The sequence below is a fragment of the Lygodium microphyllum genome, chromosome 29 (assembly GCF_053477565.2).
Source record: "Lygodium microphyllum isolate KBCC chromosome 29, Lygodium_microphyllum_v1.1.10, whole genome shotgun sequence".
In the NCBI taxonomy this organism is placed as follows: domain Eukaryota; kingdom Viridiplantae; phylum Streptophyta; class Polypodiopsida; order Schizaeales; family Lygodiaceae; genus Lygodium; species Lygodium microphyllum.
The window spans coordinates 123,735,769-123,756,026 of NC_141163.1; the positions used below are offsets into that span (position 1 = coordinate 123,735,769).

At 41.2% G+C, this 20,258-nt stretch overlaps 1 protein-coding gene across 3 annotated transcripts in view; it reads left to right on the forward strand.

The window, feature by feature from the left end:
- The window catches only part of LOC148011105 (Nitrilase/cyanide hydratase and apolipoprotein N-acyltransferase family protein), a 140,195-nt gene that overhangs the window by 73,308 nt on the left and 46,629 nt on the right, over positions 1-20,258 (forward strand). For all 3 annotated transcript variants that reach the window (XM_087671130.1, XM_087671131.1, XM_087671132.1), the window contains exons 6-7: positions 6,542-6,634; positions 7,084-7,186. In XM_087671130.1, coding sequence (XP_087527256.1) covers positions 6,542-6,634; positions 7,084-7,186 — 196 coding nt within the window. The remainder of the gene's footprint in view (positions 1-6,541; positions 6,635-7,083; positions 7,187-20,258) is intronic.

Sequence of the window (20,258 nt, forward strand, 5' to 3'; positions counted from 1 at the left end):
ACACGGCCCTTTGCTCATATGGATCAAGGGAATCTTCTTGCATGTGCTTTGTGGCTACAACATCCAATGAAGAACCTCTATGTTATAAAGATGCTTTTTCTAATGATCGTTGGGTGGAAGCAATGAAGGTAGAGATTGATTCCACCCATTAGAATGACACTTGGGAGCTATGCGACTTGCCCCTCGGCAAACATGCCATAGGTACCAAATGGGTTTATAAAATTAAAAGAAAGTCAATGGTTCTATTTATAGGTACAAAGCCTATATTGTTGCCAAGGGCTTTGCCCAATAGCAAGGAATCGACTTTAAGGAGATTTTTGCCCCTACCTCTCGCATTACTACCGTTGAGTATTATTGCCCTTGCTGCCCACTTGTATGGGGCGGTGTGTCAGCAGGATATCAAGATGACATTTCTCCATGGATATCTCACTGAAGAGATATATGTTTCTCAGACTCTAGGATTTGCAGTCAAAGGCTTTGAGCACAAAGTCTGTTGTCTCAAGAAGGCTTTGTATCGTTTAAAGCAAGCTCCATAGTCTTGGTATACCCACATACATTCTCATCTATTGCATCTTGGATTTCAAGATTTATTATTCTTGTGCTTTATATTGATGAGATGCTTGTCACTGGGACCAATGCTAGTCAAATTGCAGCATTTAAGGCTGATTTACAGCAAACATTTGCCATGCCAGATCTTGGTTTACTTCACTATTATTTGGGTGTCAAATTTGTCACCATTGAGGGGGCATCATTATGAGACAGTCCAAGTATATTGGTATAAGCTTTTTCAGCGCTTTCAATTTGAGGATTGTAAGCCTGTGTCTACTTCCTTGGAGCTTGGTTTTAGATTCATTTTTGATGATGGTGGCAGATCCTTTGAGACTACTTTATATCAATAAGCTGCTGGATGCTTGATTTATCTATGTCACACGATGCCTGATTCTCAGTTTATTGTCTCCCAGTTGAGCAGATATATGCACAGACCTTTAGTACTCCATTGGCATGCAATGAAGCATGTCTTTCGTTATCTTAAAGGCACCCAAGATCTTGGCCTTTTCTACAAGGCTGATTCTTCACTCTTTGGATGGATATTCTAACAATGATTGGGCCTAATGTTGAGATTATTGTGTCTGTCATAGTGGCCTTAAACTTGATTCCATTTGTTCCATGATCTGTCATACTTCGTATTGTCTTAGGTTGCTATATCCACTTGGACGAACTTGTGCAACCATGACTTTATATTTCCTTTTATTTTCTAGGATTTTGTCATTTTTCCTAGATTAGTTTACCCATTTCATGGAGGGGGTTTTGTAGGCCATCTTGTGGGCTATGCATTGAGGCCGTTTGATCCATGATCCGGGCTCCATAGGCATTCAAATTGTCATTAAATGCGGTTGTTACCCCTTGTGTCCTAGGCACTAAGTGACACCAGGGTTAGGGTTTATTTTAGGGTTTCCTACAACGGTTAAGTTGTTAGGGTTTCATTTTTTAGTATTTAAAGACACTTGGTGCCTCATTTGCACAAGTGTGGCATTATTCAATGTGATCGCCTTGAGCATTATACTCTCTCTCTCATTAATACGCTACTTTTTATTCGTGATCGAGTATCGTTGTGCATTGATTAATTCTTTCATTCTCATTTATTTTCCATTAAGTTAATTGCACAAGTGCTCCACGCCTAGGCCAACAAAGGCTGTGTGCGAGCAAGGTCATGACTAATGATGGTTAAGGTTGGACTCATAATGACGTTTATGTCAGGTTGGGTCAAACAAGGAATGTGGCGATTCAAGTGCAAATTGTCAAGTCAGGATGGTGTCAAGACCGTGTGCATGCAGGTTGGGTTGTTAGGTCATGTGGCATGGCAAGCATCAGAGTTGCATTTGATCAAGCACTGTTGTGTTGACTGTCATGGTTGCATTTGGCAAGTAGGTGCATGCAACGGGCAGGGAGTCGAAGTCGAGATCAAGGTTGTTTACAGACATGGTAGGCCTACGTGCCTTTCAAAAGGTGACTATTGCTAGTCATCGTGTCCCAAGCAGCTGAGGTAGTTAGGTTATGCAATGGCTGGCACATGTAGCAACGATAGGTGGGGAAAAAGTAGCTGAGCTGGAAGGTCAATGTTGGGTGTGGTGGCAGAGAACATATGGCTCTAATACCACTCTTAGGTCAATGCTTCGCTACACAAAGTTACACTTCCACACTTGTAGTGAACACCAGGAGAGGAGAGTATTGGAATGTCATATCCACTAATGTAAGAAATTAGAGAATGAAAGTACAATCCCTAAGGCACTATACCACACCTAAGGTGGTTGTTCACATCACAGACCGGGAAAAAAACCTTCTCCAGCTACAAGGTAAATAGTGCTTGTAGATAAGGGAGTGTTCACACTAGAACAATTGAGGAATATGATAAGCATAACGATATCTACACCCTTTAGAGTTGGTGCATACTGGCTTGTGCGGTTCTATGATGATGCTTTCGTTAGGGAAAGTGAAGTACCTTATGCTTACGGTTGACGACTTCTCCATGTATATGTGGTCTTAATTTTATATGCCTTAATTTCTAGTGTTTTAAGTCATAGACATGTTCAAGCTTTTGTTAGTGGAAGGTCTTTGTGGAGAAACAAATTGGATTTAATATTTGAGGGTTAGGAGTCGATCTTGGAGGCGAGTTTCATTCCAAGGAGTTTGACAGCTTTTGTAGGCAGTATGGGACGAAGTTCTCTCATATGAATGCACATTGGACAATGGTGTGGTGGAGTGACAAAATTGGACCATGTTGGAGATGGCCAATTCAATGCTTGAGTTTCGAGGGATTCCTCTTACTCTCTGGGCTCAGGCAGTCTCTATAACAGTTCATACTTGGAACAGGTCACCGACTGTTGCCTTGAATGATATGCCTCTTTATGATTCTTTCTTTGGCAAGAAGCTGTTCGTCACTCATCTTCGTGTCTTCGAATGGGATGCCTATGCACTTGTTGACAAGAAACTATGAATGTGGTCAACTACCATTTCATTGTCCAATGTCTACACAAAAACTTGCGAATTTCTCTTATTGGGCTTGCCACATGTCAATTACAGCAGACATGATGCAATTCACAGCATTAAATTCTGTCAAAACTGTTTATATTGTTGGCTGGGACAGTGGCTTTGTGTCCTTGATGAATATATGGCCTGATTTGCTGCATTGGAGGCCTTGAATGCTGTCACAATGACCTTCCCTGCTGTTGTGATCCCTTTTCTTTCTATATTTGTCTTCTGCATCAGTTGATTAATAGTAAAAGTAGTTGTTTCACCAGCAGAGGGAGCCGTGATGATTTCCTTAGTGTCCTTGTGGTAGACTAGATGCAAGTGACAGCATGTTGTGATTCCTTTTCTTTCTATATTTGTCATCTCCATCCGTCGTTTAATAGCAAAAGCGGTCGTTTCACCATCAGAAGCTGCTGTGATGACCTCCCTTGTGTTCTTTTGGTAGACCAGTGCAGGTGACAGCATTTATGACAGTTTGACTTATTTATAAAATTCATGGCCTTTTTTATGCAGTCATGGATCCTAGTCCTTTTGCTAATTTATTAAAGATGGAGCAATAAATTATTAGTTTTCCTTGATCCCCATCATCTTTAGGCTCTGATACCAATGATAAATGGAAGGAAACTGATTGCTTGTCTGATCAGAAATTAGGGTTTCAGCAGTAAAGAAAGAGAATTTGTGTGTGAGTTGCTCAATTCACCTCCCAGCCGTGGCATGATCTTTTTGTTATTTATAACTTGAATCCTTAGCAAGTGTGTGCATGCATGCCTACTGTATCACCTGCTTACTACTCAGCTCCAGCCCTTGTTCACACACATTCAGTAGTTCGATGCCTATACTTTAAATGGCATAAGTCCTTGGTTACATAGGTCACTTGTGCGTGCTACTTGTCTTGCCCCTGTGAACCCTATACACGTATATTCTTTAATACACACATGTTCACAACTCCTTAAGCTGTTTCCTTGTAATTATTAGTTTAATCAATTAGCACTTTAATTTGTGTCCCCTAAGGGTAGAGAGCCTAGGGTGGTGACATTCCGTCTACATGCTTTCCTTTATTATGTGTGAAAGGTTTTTCTGTGCAGAGTTACCATGGCGGTGATTATCATTGAGGCGTTACTAAAGAATTCCGCTTTTGGGAAAGAAACCACCTTTCAATTCTACATATGGCTGTAATATTTGCCCCCACAACTCCAAGATCGTTTTCTAAATTGTATAATGAAAGTGTCACATTTTGGCAATTAGAAACTCAAACTCAAGAAGAAGGGGTGAGAAATGAGAGGGAAGTTGAGCACCAATGATTATGCACTGAAAATGAAAGAACGTGAGATAAAAGAGGGTGTATATATGACATAGGTAGATTGGCCACAAGCAAACCCTCAAGACTACTGTATGAGGACCCAAATGAGGAAGTGGGCTACGTTGTACATGCTGCTCGGAAGTGCCCAAATAGAAAACCATAAGCTTTGGCACATGTGATGACCCTTCTTATACAGCTCTATTAAGGATATATACCAATATTGAGGCCAACAAGTCTTTGTCATGTGATAAGTGTCCGGTTACTAACTATCATGGCCTTGTGCCTTCCATTTTGTAGTTGATCAATGGTATCTCTTGAAATATAGATATGAAAGGAGGATGATGTGGTAGGTGTTCCTTTGGTGGGTGGGGGAGTTGGGGCTGATTAAATTAATGGTAAATTGAGTGGACGCATGTGCTCGCAGTGTTTGGCGATGTTATGGACAATGGGAGCCATGTGATATATATTCATGTACTGAATGTATTGTATGAAACCACTGATATTGTGCAGCATTAAATGGAAGTTTTAATGATAGAGAGCCCATGTTTGTAGTCAACCGTACTTGCTCTCTGTCTTATTGAAAAGCAAGTTGACCTCTTGGATGAATCCTCTATATCGTAAATGGATAAGCTATGTGCTTCTTTCAAATCCAAGAAGTGCCTCTAGTATGCTGTGATGTCTCCAACATCTTGCAAAGTTCATGCGATATTTGCTTCTTGTGTGTCATCTCACAAAGTGGCTTAGAATGATGTCAATGTATGTGGACTTTGTCCTCACTCTAACTCAAATATGCTTAGCTTCTTCATCTTGTGTCGCAATACCTGTATCGTTCCTTGAGAGATCTTCTTTGTAGAGAATGGTGACTCTTTTGGAGCCCCTTCGTCTCCTCCAATGGAGGCTTGCAGGCTGCATGCCAACTGAGCATGAAATAGAGGATGTGCTACAATAAGTAGACACAGGGATAGCAAGAGGCCATTTCTATCCTACCACCACGGTGTACACTATTTAGGGACGTGGCTCTTCTATGAAATACTATGATGAATGTCAATGCACCAAGGTGCTAGTGAGAAAAGACAAAGTAAAACTAACACCAGTTTTAGCCTAATATCAACACTTTAAAAAGTAAGTTATCAATTTTATGGTACCAATCAACCCTACAACACAATGCTCCCAGGCTTGATACATCATTGTTAGACAATTGACTACATGACCCAGTGGACAGGAGCTAAATCCACATGCAAAAATGCCAAAAAATTCAAGGAAAACTTTCTCTGAGAACAAGTTATCTCAAGATTATAGGCAAATAGCCAAGATGATGAAGGTCACTATGCAAAAATGTTGTCTTGACATGCAATTATGCAAGATCTATGTCATCCTTAGCCACTAAGGTAAGCACAGTGGGAAGAGTAGTCAGTCTCACCACAAGTGAAAATATATCATCGAAGTCCACACCGTTTTCTTCTTTAAAATTTTAGCTACTAACCTCACCTTGTAATTTTCTTTATCATCACTTGTAAGCTTGAACTTATAAATGTAGTTTGATAGAAAATCATGTCTTCCCCTTGGCAAAGCTACCATCAGTCAACATCACATAGTCAATCCCGTGTTTCAAGTCTCTCAGGAGGACAAAAGATACAAGTATATTTGCATAGCTCAAGAGGCTAACTTAAGAGTGGTAAATTTAGCCTCTATCTTTGGAGCCCCTCAGTCCAACTACAATCCATGCTTGAAGGTCATGTGCCAACTTCCACCTATATCTGGATTATGCTTGGAGTGGGTTCTACCTCTTCTCTTTGTAAAGTATGAAACATTGTCCCACATATGCCAACTTTAGAGGATCTAGCTTGAAACATAAGCTTCATACCTGAAGTGGTAAAATTATCACATCTGTCAGAGACAGATGAAATAGATTCAGATGACAGTGGCTAGGGAGCTTTGTAAGCTACACCTCTAGTTTTGGGTTATGTTGTTTACTTTTTGCTTTGTTATATTAAGCAAGTTATTGTATCAGCATTTTAGGTCTTTTGTTCATCTCTTAGGTCTTATGACTTTTTGAAGACTTTAAACTTATATAAGGTGTTTTTCTTTCTTCTCTTGTTGCCTCTGTGTATCTTTTCATATCTTTTTCTCTCTGTTCCTGACAGCAGACCAAATTTAGAAACAATATCATTAGGTTGTCTTTGTGGGCTTGTTATTGTGATGTTCCTTCAGGTTCTGCTAATACCATCCGCCTTCACAAAGGTGACCGGAGAAGCTCATTGGGAGATCCTCCTTCGTGCACGGGCTATTGAGACGCAATGCTATGTATACATTTGCCTTTACTTGATTCTTATGTTAACAAGAATGGTCTTTTTAATGATTTTCCTTGGAGATATATGTATACACTTGCCAATGATAGGTGAATAGCTATTCCACCATTTTACTTAGACATACATGTTAGGGGGAAAGCAGGGCAATATCGTGTACTTTCTCACACTCAAGAAATTGAAAGAGGAGGAAGTACATATGAGACAGTTTAGAAGTAACATTGGAAAAGGAAGGCTGCTGGATGTTAGCAGTTATGTATATTGTGTGCCCCAACAAAAATAAAGAACTGTTACTTGTGCCTTAGTATCATTCGATTACTGGTGGGAACTCAACTCAGAAGAAGGCATGTGTAAGCCTGCAATGAGCAGGCAATGTGTTCAGGCTATAGGTGCAGTACAAATAATTCTGTAATCAACTGTATTGATTGTAGCTTGTGGTGTGTTCAGGTCATAGCTGCAGCACAAACTGGAAGACATAATGAGAAAAGGGACAGCTATGGTGATGCTATGATAATCGATCCATGGGGTGCGGTTATAGGCCGTAGTTCTGGTAACTTTTATCAAGCTTTTTCTATACCATAGACAAATCGATGGATGTCTTTTGAATAGTTGTGCATGCTTGTGTGTGTGTGTGTGGAAGAAAGAAAGAAAGAAAGATATATTAATGTCTACAAAAGGCCAATGTGGCCTATGGGATGAGCAAAGTACACCTCTGTCCAATGCCATCTCATTGTAAAAGTGAAAGAAAAATGCATCCTTGTATAAGCCTAACATCTAAAGATTTGTATGTCTAAAAACTGAATGTATAAAATATCTAGCTATAGTTTCTCCTATGTCTTGTAGTGATGGCTTTGATTTGACTATAGTATTGGCCCCTTAGTTGTTGACTGATTGGTTGAGGTCGCCGTGCTCAACAAAGTGCAATGGCTGTGTCTAATGTGACTTTGTGGTGTGGGGTAGGTATAGTTTGGTGGGATGAATGTGTGTCTGCTGAGCTAGTAGTGCATGTGGGGTCTGATCTATGGATGAAATCTGTCATTGCTCTTTGCTTGGATCCCTCTGGGCGAGTTGGTCTTCTATCTTGTAGTAGCGTTGTGCAATGCCTCCAGAGCTCCAAGAGGAAAACCCCTAGACATCTTTGGTCCTTGTACTCCATGACATGGCGAAGATGTCCAAAGGCCTCACGAAAGAGGCAGTGATAGCTTCCTCCTATGTCATAATACATTATACACCTGCATATGTAGTGCTCCTTTGTCTCAGGGTGTCTATCACAAAGTTGGCATATCCTGTCCTCCGCTGGAATACTTGTCTATCTGCTTGTCTCTATCCTCAACTGGTGGGAGGAGTGTTAGAATATGTGATGATGCAAAGAGATAGTTGAATTGCAGGGAGAAATGCAGTGTATATGGCAAACACTGAGAGAGAAGAGAAACTCAGAAACACAAGAGAACATGATGATGATACACTGAATCATGCTATGAGAAGGAAAGCTGATACAGTGGAGCCAAAGCTTGGAAGATAATTGCAGTATCCTATTTGAATCAGGCGGTAGCATGTGTGGGGAATTTGCATAGGGAAGGGAGCGAAATGTAGTCCTCCAAGCAGTGGGCTATCAAAGATGTATGTTGATGGTGAAGGACAATTGTGGAGGGAGTGGAATGCAGTCCTCTAAGGCCATTAGGGAGGAAGAAGATGATCACTAGCTGTCGAGAGAGCGAAGCACAGTCCTCGGATGCCAAGAAGATGGCATGGGCTGCAAACGTAGATCCTAGAAGTTAGAAGGATGAAGACACGAATATTTGATGGAGAAGAGCTGTAAACGCAGATGGGATTACTCACGCGAGGCGTAGTGGATTGTCGCTAGGGGCAAGAAAGCAGATGCCAGGCTGAAAGAGGTGACGCCAGGTAGGGAGGAGGTCTCCAAACTACAAAATGCAGATGCCAGGGTGACACTGGGAAGATGGGAGCTGACATTTATTGGTGGGGATCATTGTTTCTCAGTGGAGCGGATTGTGGAGCCGAAGTAATTGAAGGAGTCGAACAGTCATTGTCACTCGAAGGAGTGGACTGACAAGCAGACGGTGTCCAACAATCATAGTCTCTAAATGGAGTGGATTGCAGAAATGTGGGTTGTTGAGGTGGCATTTTTGAAACCCTAGAAGAAGTAGAAGAAACCTTCGTAGCACATTGCGGTGGTCTCAAGGAGGTCAAGGTACAAAGTGAGCCTCTTGTAACGTGTCCACTTGTTCCCTTCAGGACACGTCTTAGCAGTCCATCGGAAAGAAGATCTAGAAAGCTCCGCCCGGCACTCCCATGGAATGTTACGGGTTTTGCGATCAAGGACTTTCCGCGTTTGCCATGTAGCGGAAGTATTCTGGCCGTTTCCACTTAGGACCAACCTGAATCAGGGTTTCCCCTAATGGTCATTTCCTAAACGGCAACTAGCGTCGAACCCCAAGCGGACTACTTTACACAGAAACGCCAAGGCCGAAGTGGATTCACGCTGCACTTGGTTCAAGGAGAATGGGAAACGAGAGGGATACAAAGCTCGACCTCTCTGCCATAAGGCATAGCCCCATTGCGTTTCCCTAAAACAACGTAAACTGGGATTATTATAACTTAGACTCTAGGTGAGCGCCATTTCTGTTTGTGTCCTTTAAAACGATCTTCTTGCTGTCTTTTATGACTGAGAAAAGTTCCCGGCCAACTGGGACCACCCATCCATAGGACGGACCCATGGCCACATCCTCCGCACTTTCCTCAAGTTGTTTTAGTTATCTAATTACCTACCACATTTAGTTGGACATGCATCAATGAGCTTCCTTAATTAGTCCGTTAGGCACCGATTCCTTCACATAATCTTAGCACTGTAAGAAAGCAATCAACCATGGAATGAAATCTAACTGAAATTGAAAATTAACTAAGCAACAACAAAGAATTAACAAGTCTATTGCACCAAGACATCCTCATCATGTATTAATGGTTGGGGATTCAAGAATACATGACGGCCATGGGTGAGTGCTTCATAGGCTAAGAAGAAGCTAACTTCAAGAAGATGGAAAAGCCAAGATTATTGAATGATCAAAAGATGTCTTGCCTTTAGCCTCTAGTCCCTTTTGTTCTAACCCTCTTTCCAAACTTAAGGGCTGTTCACACATGTACACGTAAGCTGTTCACACATGTACACGTAGGCTAGGGCTGAATTTACAAAGGCTGGAATTAATCCAAGGTGCAAATATTAATGTTGTATTTTCCTTCATGACAAACCATCCCGTCCTGAATATGGTTTTGTCCTCAAAACCAAGAAGTAATGGACTAAATCCAAGTCAAGGATGATAGTAATCATGCCCATTCATCTTCTAAGTGATAAGAAAGCACTGTCCATGAAAAGAAGACCTTTTTGCATGCCAAACTGTGAGAAAACTGGCTGCTGTCCAAACAGGGCTGATTCACTAAAACTGCCATAACTTTTGATATATTGGTCCAAATGAGGCGTATGAGGTGTAGAAACGAAATATACACTCCCAAGCATCACCACATAACATCAAAATCAAATTCTAATGAAGTCAGGACAGTTTTATTGTCTGCAGAAATTTCATACAGCAAGTTGTCTCTGCACAGTCACTGCATACTGCATCATATATCATCCTGTAATAACCAAGGAAAGTTACTGACATAAGTGGATGGTTGCCAAGAAGACTCTTCAATGGGCAAATTCTTCCACTTAATGAGATACTCAATGAGAGTACGATTTCTGAGAACTTTCTCTCTCTTTCCAATAATGCTTTCAGGTTCATATATGATCAGTCCTGCCTCATCCAATGGTGGTAACTCTTCCAATACTTGTACATCGGGCCCAACATACTTCTTCAGCTGTGAAACATGGAATACATCATGTATTCTAGTAGAAGATGGTAGCTGAAGTTTATAAGCAAGCTCTCCAATTTTGTCCAAGATTAAGTATGGCCCATAAAACCTATGAGCAAGCTTATTGTTCCCACCCTTTAATGAAGCATAATGCATCTTGGGTACTTTGAGAAATACCCAATCTCCAACCTTGAAGTCTAAATGTCTTCTTTTCTCATCTGCATAGACCTTCATTACCTCTTGTGCTTTCCTTATGCTATCCTTGCATTGCCTCATGAGCAACTCCATTCTTTCCAACTCTTCCTTTGCTTGTGGGTTGATGTCTTCATGGAATAAAACTGATGGAAGTTGGACTTTATACCCATAAAGAGCTTCAAAGGGAGACATCCCAATGCTCATGTGGTGCGTGTTATTATAGCAAAATTCAGCAAGGTGGATCCAACGATCCCATGAAGCTTGTGTGTTATGACAATAATGCCTAAGGTACACTTCCACCCAATGATTGACTCTCTCCGTTTGCCCATCAGTCTGAGGGTGATAGGCCGTGCTAGGAGTGAGGAAAGTACCCATAGATGAGAATAGACTTTTCCAGAAGTTGCCCATAAACTTCGAATCACGGTCTGATACTATTCTCATAGGCATACCATGTAGTTTGAACACACCTTCCATAAATTGCTCGGCGACTTGCCTTGCTGAAAATTGGACTTTAGTTGGGATAAAGTGGGCTGATTTGGTCAATCTATCAACTACCACATAGATACTGTTCCATCCATGACTGGTAGTAGGCAATCCCGTTATGAAATCCATGGAAATATCTGTCCATTTGCCCGTAGGTATGGGTAAAGGCTGAAGTAAGCCGGCTGGTAATAGAGTGGAATCCTTATTTTGCTGACACTCCAAGCACTGAGATACATACTCTTTAACATCTTTCCATAGACCTTTCCAATAGAAGCTTTGATGAACTCTATCAAACGTCTTGAAAAGGCCCAAGTGACCAGCCATTGGCGATGAATGCATCTCTTGAAGTACCTTCAGCTTGAATTTACTGCTGGGAATCAAGTACACTTTACCCTTAAACCATAAGAGGCCATTATGCACTTTAAAATTAGGAAATTCAGCATCACACCCTTGCTGTAATTTCTGTAAAATATGGGCAGCATGCTCATCAAGCACATATTCCTCTTGAATGTCTTCAATCCAATCCTTATAGATGGTAGACACAGTAGATAGACTGCATGCCCACATTCTTGATAATGCATTAGCCACTATATTATCCTTGCCAGCCATGTATGATATTTCAAAATCATATGATTGCAAAGTGGCCAACCATCTCTTTTGCTTGGGAGAAAGATTGGGCTGCGAGAGAAAATATCTCAAGACCCTATGATCGCTTTTGACTTTGAAGTGTGTCCCATAGAGGTAGTGGTGCCATTTCCTGATTGCATGTAAGATATCAAGCATCTCCTGCTCATAAACATGCATCTCTTTCTCTTTGTCATCAAATTTTCTGCTCTCAAATGCAATGACACCATGCTCCTGTAACAAAACTGCCCCCAAACCTCTACCACTGGCATTTGCATAAATGGTAAAAGTCTTGGAGAAGTCAGGGCAAACTAGTATGGGTGCTGAAACAAGCAATTGCTTCAGCTCATTAAAGCTCTTGTCAGCGATCTCATCCCAGAAGAAGGCCTCCTTTTTCAGCCGATCGGTAAGAGGAGCTGCAACATGAGCATAGTTCTTCATAAACCGTCGGTAAAAGGATGTCAACCCAAGGAAACCTCTTAATGAAGTGGCATTGGTTGGCGTAGGCCATTCTTTGACGCACTGAACCTTCTTAGGATCCACTTTGATTCCATCTTCTCCCACTATATGACCCAAGTACTCAACTTCCTTTGTCATAAAAGAGCATTTAGTGGCCTTGGCAAACAGTTTGTGTATCCTCAATATGTCAAAGACCTCTTTTACATGCTGCAAATGGTCTTCTTTATTCTTGCTATAGATCAAAATATCATCAAAGAATACCAAAACTATTTTAAAGAGCAATGGCTGAAGTATCTTATTCATGAGAGAGTGGAATGTGGTTGGAGCATTTGATAACCCAAAAGGCATAACCATAAACTGGTAAAGACCCCTCTCCGTCCTGAAGGCTGTTTTAAATTCATCCCCTTCCTTCATGCGTATTTGATGATATCCCGATCTCAAGTCAATTTTGGAGAACACCTTGGCATCCTTCAATTCATCTAAGAGATCATCTATTCTAGGTATTGGATACCTATTCTTGATAGTGACCTTGTTGAGATCGCGGTAATCAATGCACATTCGAAAGGAGCCATCTTTCTTCTTCACAAGAAGAACTGGAGAAGCAAAAGGTAATTGGCTTGCCTTAATGAGACCCATTTCCAAAAGCTCTTTAACTTGGCGTTCTACCCCTTCTCTTTCCACTTTGGAGAGGCGATATGGTGGTTTGTTGATGGGCTTTGTATTGGGCAACAAGTCAATGGGATGATCCACTTCTCTTTTGGGAGGAAGGGAGGTAGGTGGCTGAAAAATATCATCATATTCTTTCAGCAATTTACAAAGACATGGGTCCATATTGTTGGTAGGAGAAGACGGCTGATCCTCTTCAATCTTGGAAAGAAGAATGGTGAACATACATGCCTTTGCATTTATCTCTTTCTTAACCTTCTTGGGGCTGATCATCTCCAATCTTTTCTTTTTAACTCCATGTAGTGTTACTTGTTGTCCACACTATTTAAACTCCATTTTCATGTTGTTGAGATCCATGGTAAATCTGCTCAAAGATTTCAGCCAATTGCAGCCAAGTATTATATCAATGGGACCCATTTCTAATGCAATTAGGCTCACCGATGTAGTGCACAATGGGGAAAGGGTGATAGGTACATTTGGACAGCATTGATCGCTCTTCTCAAAATTTCCATTTGCCACTTGGATTTTGAGTGATGTGGGCATTTCATGCGTATTCAATTTCAGCCCATTGAGTGACTTAGCATTAATGAAGCTATGTGTACTTCCTGTATCAATGAGTATATGAGCGGTCCTTCCCTTGATTTGACCTTTAAGGCGTAGGGTATTATCCCCTCTTGAAGCACTCCATGCATCACTTGATATGGCACATAGCGATGGATGTAAATCAGTCCATGAATCATCCAAATAATGACCGCCCGGGTCGAAAGGAAACCCATCCATCGGATCATAGAACTCATCATGGACATTCTCTTCATTTTCATGCGCCTCTTCTTGAGTTGTTGTGACATCAACCTGAGCCAAGCTTCCTTCAATAGATTCAACATCGGTATCATCCTCGATGATCATGCTAATCTTCATATTTTTGGCCTTGCATTTGGACTTATGATCGGGTGACCATTTCTCTCCACATTTGAAGCATAGTCATTTAGCATACATATCTTTGAGCTTGTCATTCGATACATATTTGCCTTGAGTAGGGGCTGAAGTTTTGGCACTTATATCAGTCCTCTTTCCATCAAATCTATTTTCAGCATTAGGTCTGAAATTACTGCTTTGTTTTGACCCAAAAATAGTAGGAAAAGTGGGTATCTTGCTGTAGGTATTGCTGAAAGTATTTGATGGCTTCCCAATATGCTGAAAATCAGTTTTACCATGCCCATAATGGCTTGATGTCCTTGGGAACTGCGTAGGCTGGAAAGAATGCCCTGTTTTTGGCTGAAAACCCTTGTATTTCTACCCATAACATTCAACCAATTGAATGGCAGCTTGTAGGGATGTAGGATTCATGGCTCCAACTTCGGAAGAAAGAGTAGGTTCCAAACCAAATATGTATTTATTCAACTTGGCACTATCGGAGACCCCATGAACATACATCGAAAGGTTCAAAAACTAATTTGAGTACTCTCTAACCGAGAGACCACGTTGCTCAAGTGCATACCACTTCTTCTCTAACCGCTCTTTTTCAATAGGGGAAACAAAGACTTCAATCATAGCATTTTTCAATGCATCCCAAGACAAGAAGTCATGTCCTGTCCTCGCCATATATCTCCACCAAGTATGAGCATAGCCTTCTAGATGAAGGGCTACAAATTTTACTTTGGCATTCTCGGGCCTTGGGTAAAGGGAAAAATACATCTCTAACTTGTCAAACCACTCCTCCAACTCCGTGGGTGAAGGGTTATCTCCCTTGAAGTTTGAGATAACTATTTTCTCCTTGTAATCTCTCTCGTATTGAGGAGGTTGTCCATTATGGTGCTGCTGCCCACTATGGTGTTGTGGCCCAAAAGAATTGCCCAAAGATCCTTGCCTAGGATATTCATTATTTCCCTGCCCTTGTGCATAAGGAGTTTGCTGTCCATAATGCATACCATGACTTTGTGGCTGGAAATAATGTCCTTGAGGCTAAAAGTATGCGTTGCTCACATTGGGAGGTTGTCCATGGTACCCTTGAGGTTGTCCATGCACAGGTGAGTTGAAAGGTGGTTGCTGCCCATTATTTTGCTAATTCCAACCATGATTTGACATGGGACTTGGCTTATTGGGCTGCACTTGAGTAGAGAAATTATGTTGTGGCTGTCCATAAGCATTCGGGGCTGAATTCACATGTCCATGTGGCTGCCCATAAGAGTTTGGGGCTGAATTAACATGCCCTTGCTCATAGCCACCAACATTTGCTTGAGGGTAAAATTGCTTGTAGAAAGAGTTGCACCCATGGATGTCTTCATCATGCTTTGAGTTTGTTTGCACTCTCTCTTGAGGATCTTGCCCATGTGACTGAGAGTGACCCTTTTGTTGATGGAATTGTGGCTGAAGTGAAGTGGGCTGAACAAAATCCTTAGCTTTAGATGACTCTCCAACTTCAAATTGACCTACCACCTTAGGAGTAGGTGGTTTAGGTGGTTCTTCAGCCATATGAGGATGTGGGACATTAAGACTAGTTGTAGGCAACATTTTCTCACCAAGAAGTGCTACAAGCTTGTCAATACCCAACCTCATACCCTCGAAGCCTGATTTCATATCCTTTATGTCATTTGACAATTGTTGAAAACTGTTTGAATTCATTGAGATATGAGACATCTCTATGGGTTGATTGGTAGGGGAGTGGGTGGAACTTGCATCGACCTCTTCGTTCTCATAATGCATTCGGTAAATGGCATCTTGAGAAGTGTCATGTTCACCCCTTTCCTGTTGATATTCCTTCAATTCTTCATTGATAGTATCCAAAACAGGGTCTCTCTTCTTATTCCTAGCCATGGGTTGATTTCTGTCCTGAATTTCCTGCAGTAGAAAAACTTGATTATCTTCACTTCTAGAGATCCAAATTACGAGGTCTTTGTCTCTTTTCGAAGCTTGAAGAGTCCTCTATCCAACAAGCTATCAAGTGCAGAAAATGGATGAGTACAGAAATTTCTGTAAGGGATTTTCTGTTGCTGTCTGAAAATTCCTGCAGGCAGTGAATACCCTGTTCTAGTCAATTAATGACTTGTACCATCAATACCAATCATGTACCAACTTCATAACCCTGTAGGAGAGTCTCATACATCTGCCCATACTGAAAATGACCTCTGTAATCAGTAAAATGGCTGTCTAACTCAATGTAGACTGCAATCTTTAATGAGGGTATGCATACATACTCTGTCCCAAACTTTAATGCTGAACCATAGTGTCTTTACCATAGGATGCATACATTTTACTGTAGCCATATGTCTTCATGCATTTGCCATATATTCATGAGTACCATACATTTGCCAATATCTCAAGAACTCACTGCCCATAAACTCATGATGTAGGTTGATTTCAAGTGACTTTGAGATTTGTACCTGCACCTAAACTTGAAAATACGTGGGATCCGAGACCCGAGGGGTTTGCAAAGTTCCCTCTCGAGCCGGGCTGCGCTCCCCTTCAGAGTCCTCGTCGGTAGGGGAGGGTCACCTCTCTTTTGTCCTACCAACTCGCCTGGCATCCACTTTTCCTCGTGGGCATGTACATGGCAAGTGAATTCTAGCTCTAAAAATCAGTATGATATGCATGGAATAGGAAGGAAATACAATTGCCTTTCATTTGTCCTTTCATGGTATGCAAGATTGGAATTGAAAAGGCTGAAATGTAAATGAGAAATGGAGAGGTATTTACCTCAGTAGTGACTCACTGCTTACAAAGCTTTTCTCACTTACCAATTGGGTAATGATTTTCTTATGATCAAGAGGCAAAATAGGCAATCAATTTCATGTCAGGGTTAGGCAATAAAGATTGAGTAATGAAGATCAAGAAATTACTGATTTCAGTAAATGAAAGTAGATGGGTAATGCTCATTCATTATGGAAGAATTTGAGACATTTAGAGATGGCCATTTCAGTAAATTGAAGAGGTTTAGTAAAGACAATGACTGACATAACCTATAGGCTTCAGGTAATGCATTAGTCTATGAATGAAATCTTCATTAATCCTCTTATTTCTCTTCAACAATTGGAAATGAGATCAGCAATTGGATGTAAAGAGAAATTAAGAGTGATTAGAGTACCTCATTTGATTGATTGGAGAAGAGCATTGTTGATGGAATGACCTTCAATCCATAATGCTTGACATAGGTGAGTTGAGCTTGATAATCCTTCTAAAATCAGTCCAAGAGATCTTCAATCTTCAAGAATAATCCCTTCCTTGATAAGCTTCAGCTTCATTAATCCCATGAAAGCTCCATGACTCCATGAATGCTCCAATTTGCTCCAAATGAGGGTTGATGAAGACCGATTACCTTTTCTACTTGAAGTAGGTTGCAATAGGTAATAGAGAGGTCTTCAATGTGTCCAAGAGATCCCGAAATTTGAGAGGGAATGCCAAAATTTAATGGCATAAAAGCTTCATGCTGTCCATTGAATACCTAGACCTCCATTGGCTTCAATCTCCTTCAATGTCGGTCCAATGTTGATGGATTCTTGAGGAAAAATGGTTGAGGAAGCTTCAGAGATGCTTTGCCCACAAAAGCCCCATGATTTGCTTCAAAAATTTATGGAATCTTTGATGCTGTCCCAAACTGCCATAGCCAGGGTTTTGAAGAAGAGGGAAAACTCCAAAATGGTAAGAATCTTGCAGAAGCTTGTGAGAGACCTCTTGCCCAGGGTTAGTAGGATCATTAGCAATGCTCAAAGGCCATCATATCTCTGAATTTTCCACGCAGTAGGGGAGTGTGTGCAGGCGGCGCAAACAGCGTGAGGACATACTCACGTATGAAAAATCCAAAACAATGCTAAGTAGCTATATTAGCTACTCCAAATGAAGCTCCTGAAACAGGGAAGAAGGTCATGTAATCCATTCTCATGATAGGAGTGAGAAAGAGAAGATCTGATCTTGTCTTGGCCATGGATTCTTGGGACAGCTTGAAGGAAAAGAGAAGAAACCCTTGTTTCATGAAAAGTAACTCTAACTTTTCCTTCCTCTAAGTCCTGTAACCATTAGTTCGTCCACTTACCCCAATTTTTGGCTCAAATCTTGATCACGTCCTGCTATTTTGGTTGGAGCCCGCCATTTCTTCCATTAGTAATGCCAAGAATCACCATCTTCATCCCTGTTTGTAGCAGACCTTCACATGTAACTCCGGTTTGAAGCCTTCCTGTCCTGTCAAGTCCTGTCACTCAAATTCCTAACTATGGTTTGCTCTCCCTAGCCTAGGAAACTGAATCTAGTACTTGAGAATGACTTCTGCAAGGATCTAAGCTACTGCCCTGATACCAATGTAAGAAAGCAATCAACCATGGAATGAAATCTAACTGAAATTGAAAATTAACTAAGCAACAACAAAGAATTAACAAGTCTATTGCACCAAGACATCCTCATCATGTATTAATGGTTGGGGATTCAAGAATACATGACGGCCATGGCTGAGTGCTTCATAGGCTAAGAAGAAGCTAACTTAAAGATGGAAAAGCCAAGATTATTAAATGATCAAAAGATGTCTTGCCTTTAGCCTCTAGTCTCTTTTGTTCTAACCCTCTTTCCAAACTTAAGGGCTATTCACACATGTACACGTAGGCTGTTCACACATGTACACGTAGGCTAGGGCTGAATTTACAAAGGCTGGAATTAATCCAAGGTGCAAATATTAATGTTGTATTTTCCTTCATGACAAGCACTTGACATAGAAAAGCAGTGTCAAACAAGTTCCTTTGTAACAGGTTATCATATTTATCTTTGAAATACATTCATAAAGTCCAGCCCGTAGGCTTATCCATAATCCGTCCGAAGGCTATCCAGCAATCCACAAGGATTACTAATCCAAGATTCTGCTCGTAGACTAGTATGCGGGCCTCGAGATCCAATCCCGAGTCACGTTGGCTCCTTTTGCAGCGCCCTGAAGGCGAGGGATTTACGGCCAGAGCCCCCCCTGGCACCCAAGCGTCCTCCTGCTCCAAGTAGCACTCAACGGAGAGACCTCCCGCGGCGGGTTCGGTCCACCTTCCCGGTGTGGTTAACAACCTCCTTGGTTAGGGTCAGGCAGACAGTCGGGGGTAAGTGAGGCTACCTCTCCCTTTAGGCCTTCAACTTGAAGCATTAGATATCTTTTCATCCTTTAATTCTTTGAGCAAACAAAGCAAACAGTGCTCTCTAAACTGTTATAAGCACAATCATTTCTAGTGGTCGTTATTTTGGCTAACTGCTAAGGAGTGAATCCTTCTTTCCGAATGCATCCAGCACTCGATCCGGGATCAATTGTGACTCGGCAAGATTCCCAAGGGTTTGTTTGTGAACCCTTATGTCTTTGGGTTAGGCCCATACCCTATTAACCCAACTTAACCAATACCTTAAGTTCTATTAACACAAAATATGCTGCTCCAAATTATTGATTGGTCCTTTGCTCCAAGAAAATATCTAATCCCCTTATCTTGGTCACTTTTCCCAAGAAATGTGCTATGTCAGGATGACTACTCATCCTCTTGCAAGATAAACTTGCGCAAGAATCTGCTAATCTCATTCCGAGGAATTTGGCCGTTCCCTTGTGATTAAACCACAAGGTCATGCGACTCTGCGACATGTTGCACAAGTGTCGCATCTAATCCATGGGACTATTTTACCAATTGAACGGCGTCTTCTAATCACGGAATCATAATTAGATAGGAAACAGGGTTAGGTTGTCTTCATAACAATCCGTTCCTGATTGCACTAGGCCGACATTGTCGGTCCTAGGGTTCCAATTCAAACCGAGTTTCATCTTTTTAGCGAGCGATCCTTAGGGTAGAAACCCTAGATCGTTTCTCGCAAGTATGTCCTATTGTTTCTACATTCCGTGAATGTGGACAGGTTTTTAGGGTATAAAAGTTTCAACTTGGCAATAAGTGTGACCAGGTCACTTCCTCAACGTGCTAAACCCTAGTTAGCGCTTGGGATATGTTGCATTGATTTAACCCTTCCTAAGCGATTCCTTCGCGGTTTTAGGTGTTTAGGGTAAAACAATATACTTGTCTATTTATGAAGATATTGTCTTGATTAACGAGAAAAAAAAACTAGTTTCATTACAATACCATATACGAATTCATTTGCCTACATATGATTAGATTTACAATCCCTAACTTTTCTGGTTAAGATCCAAGTATATGTTAAGTTACGGCATAATTTCCATTGATGCATTCACGATTCATGCTGCTAAGCTTTTAGGGTTTATGCTAAAACGAACCATGTAGCCTTTTCCTAATTTTTCATTTCTGAATGAATTATTTGTATGTTGAATGAGCAACCTTTCGTAACTACTTACGTAATTGATTTGAGTTTTATGCCAA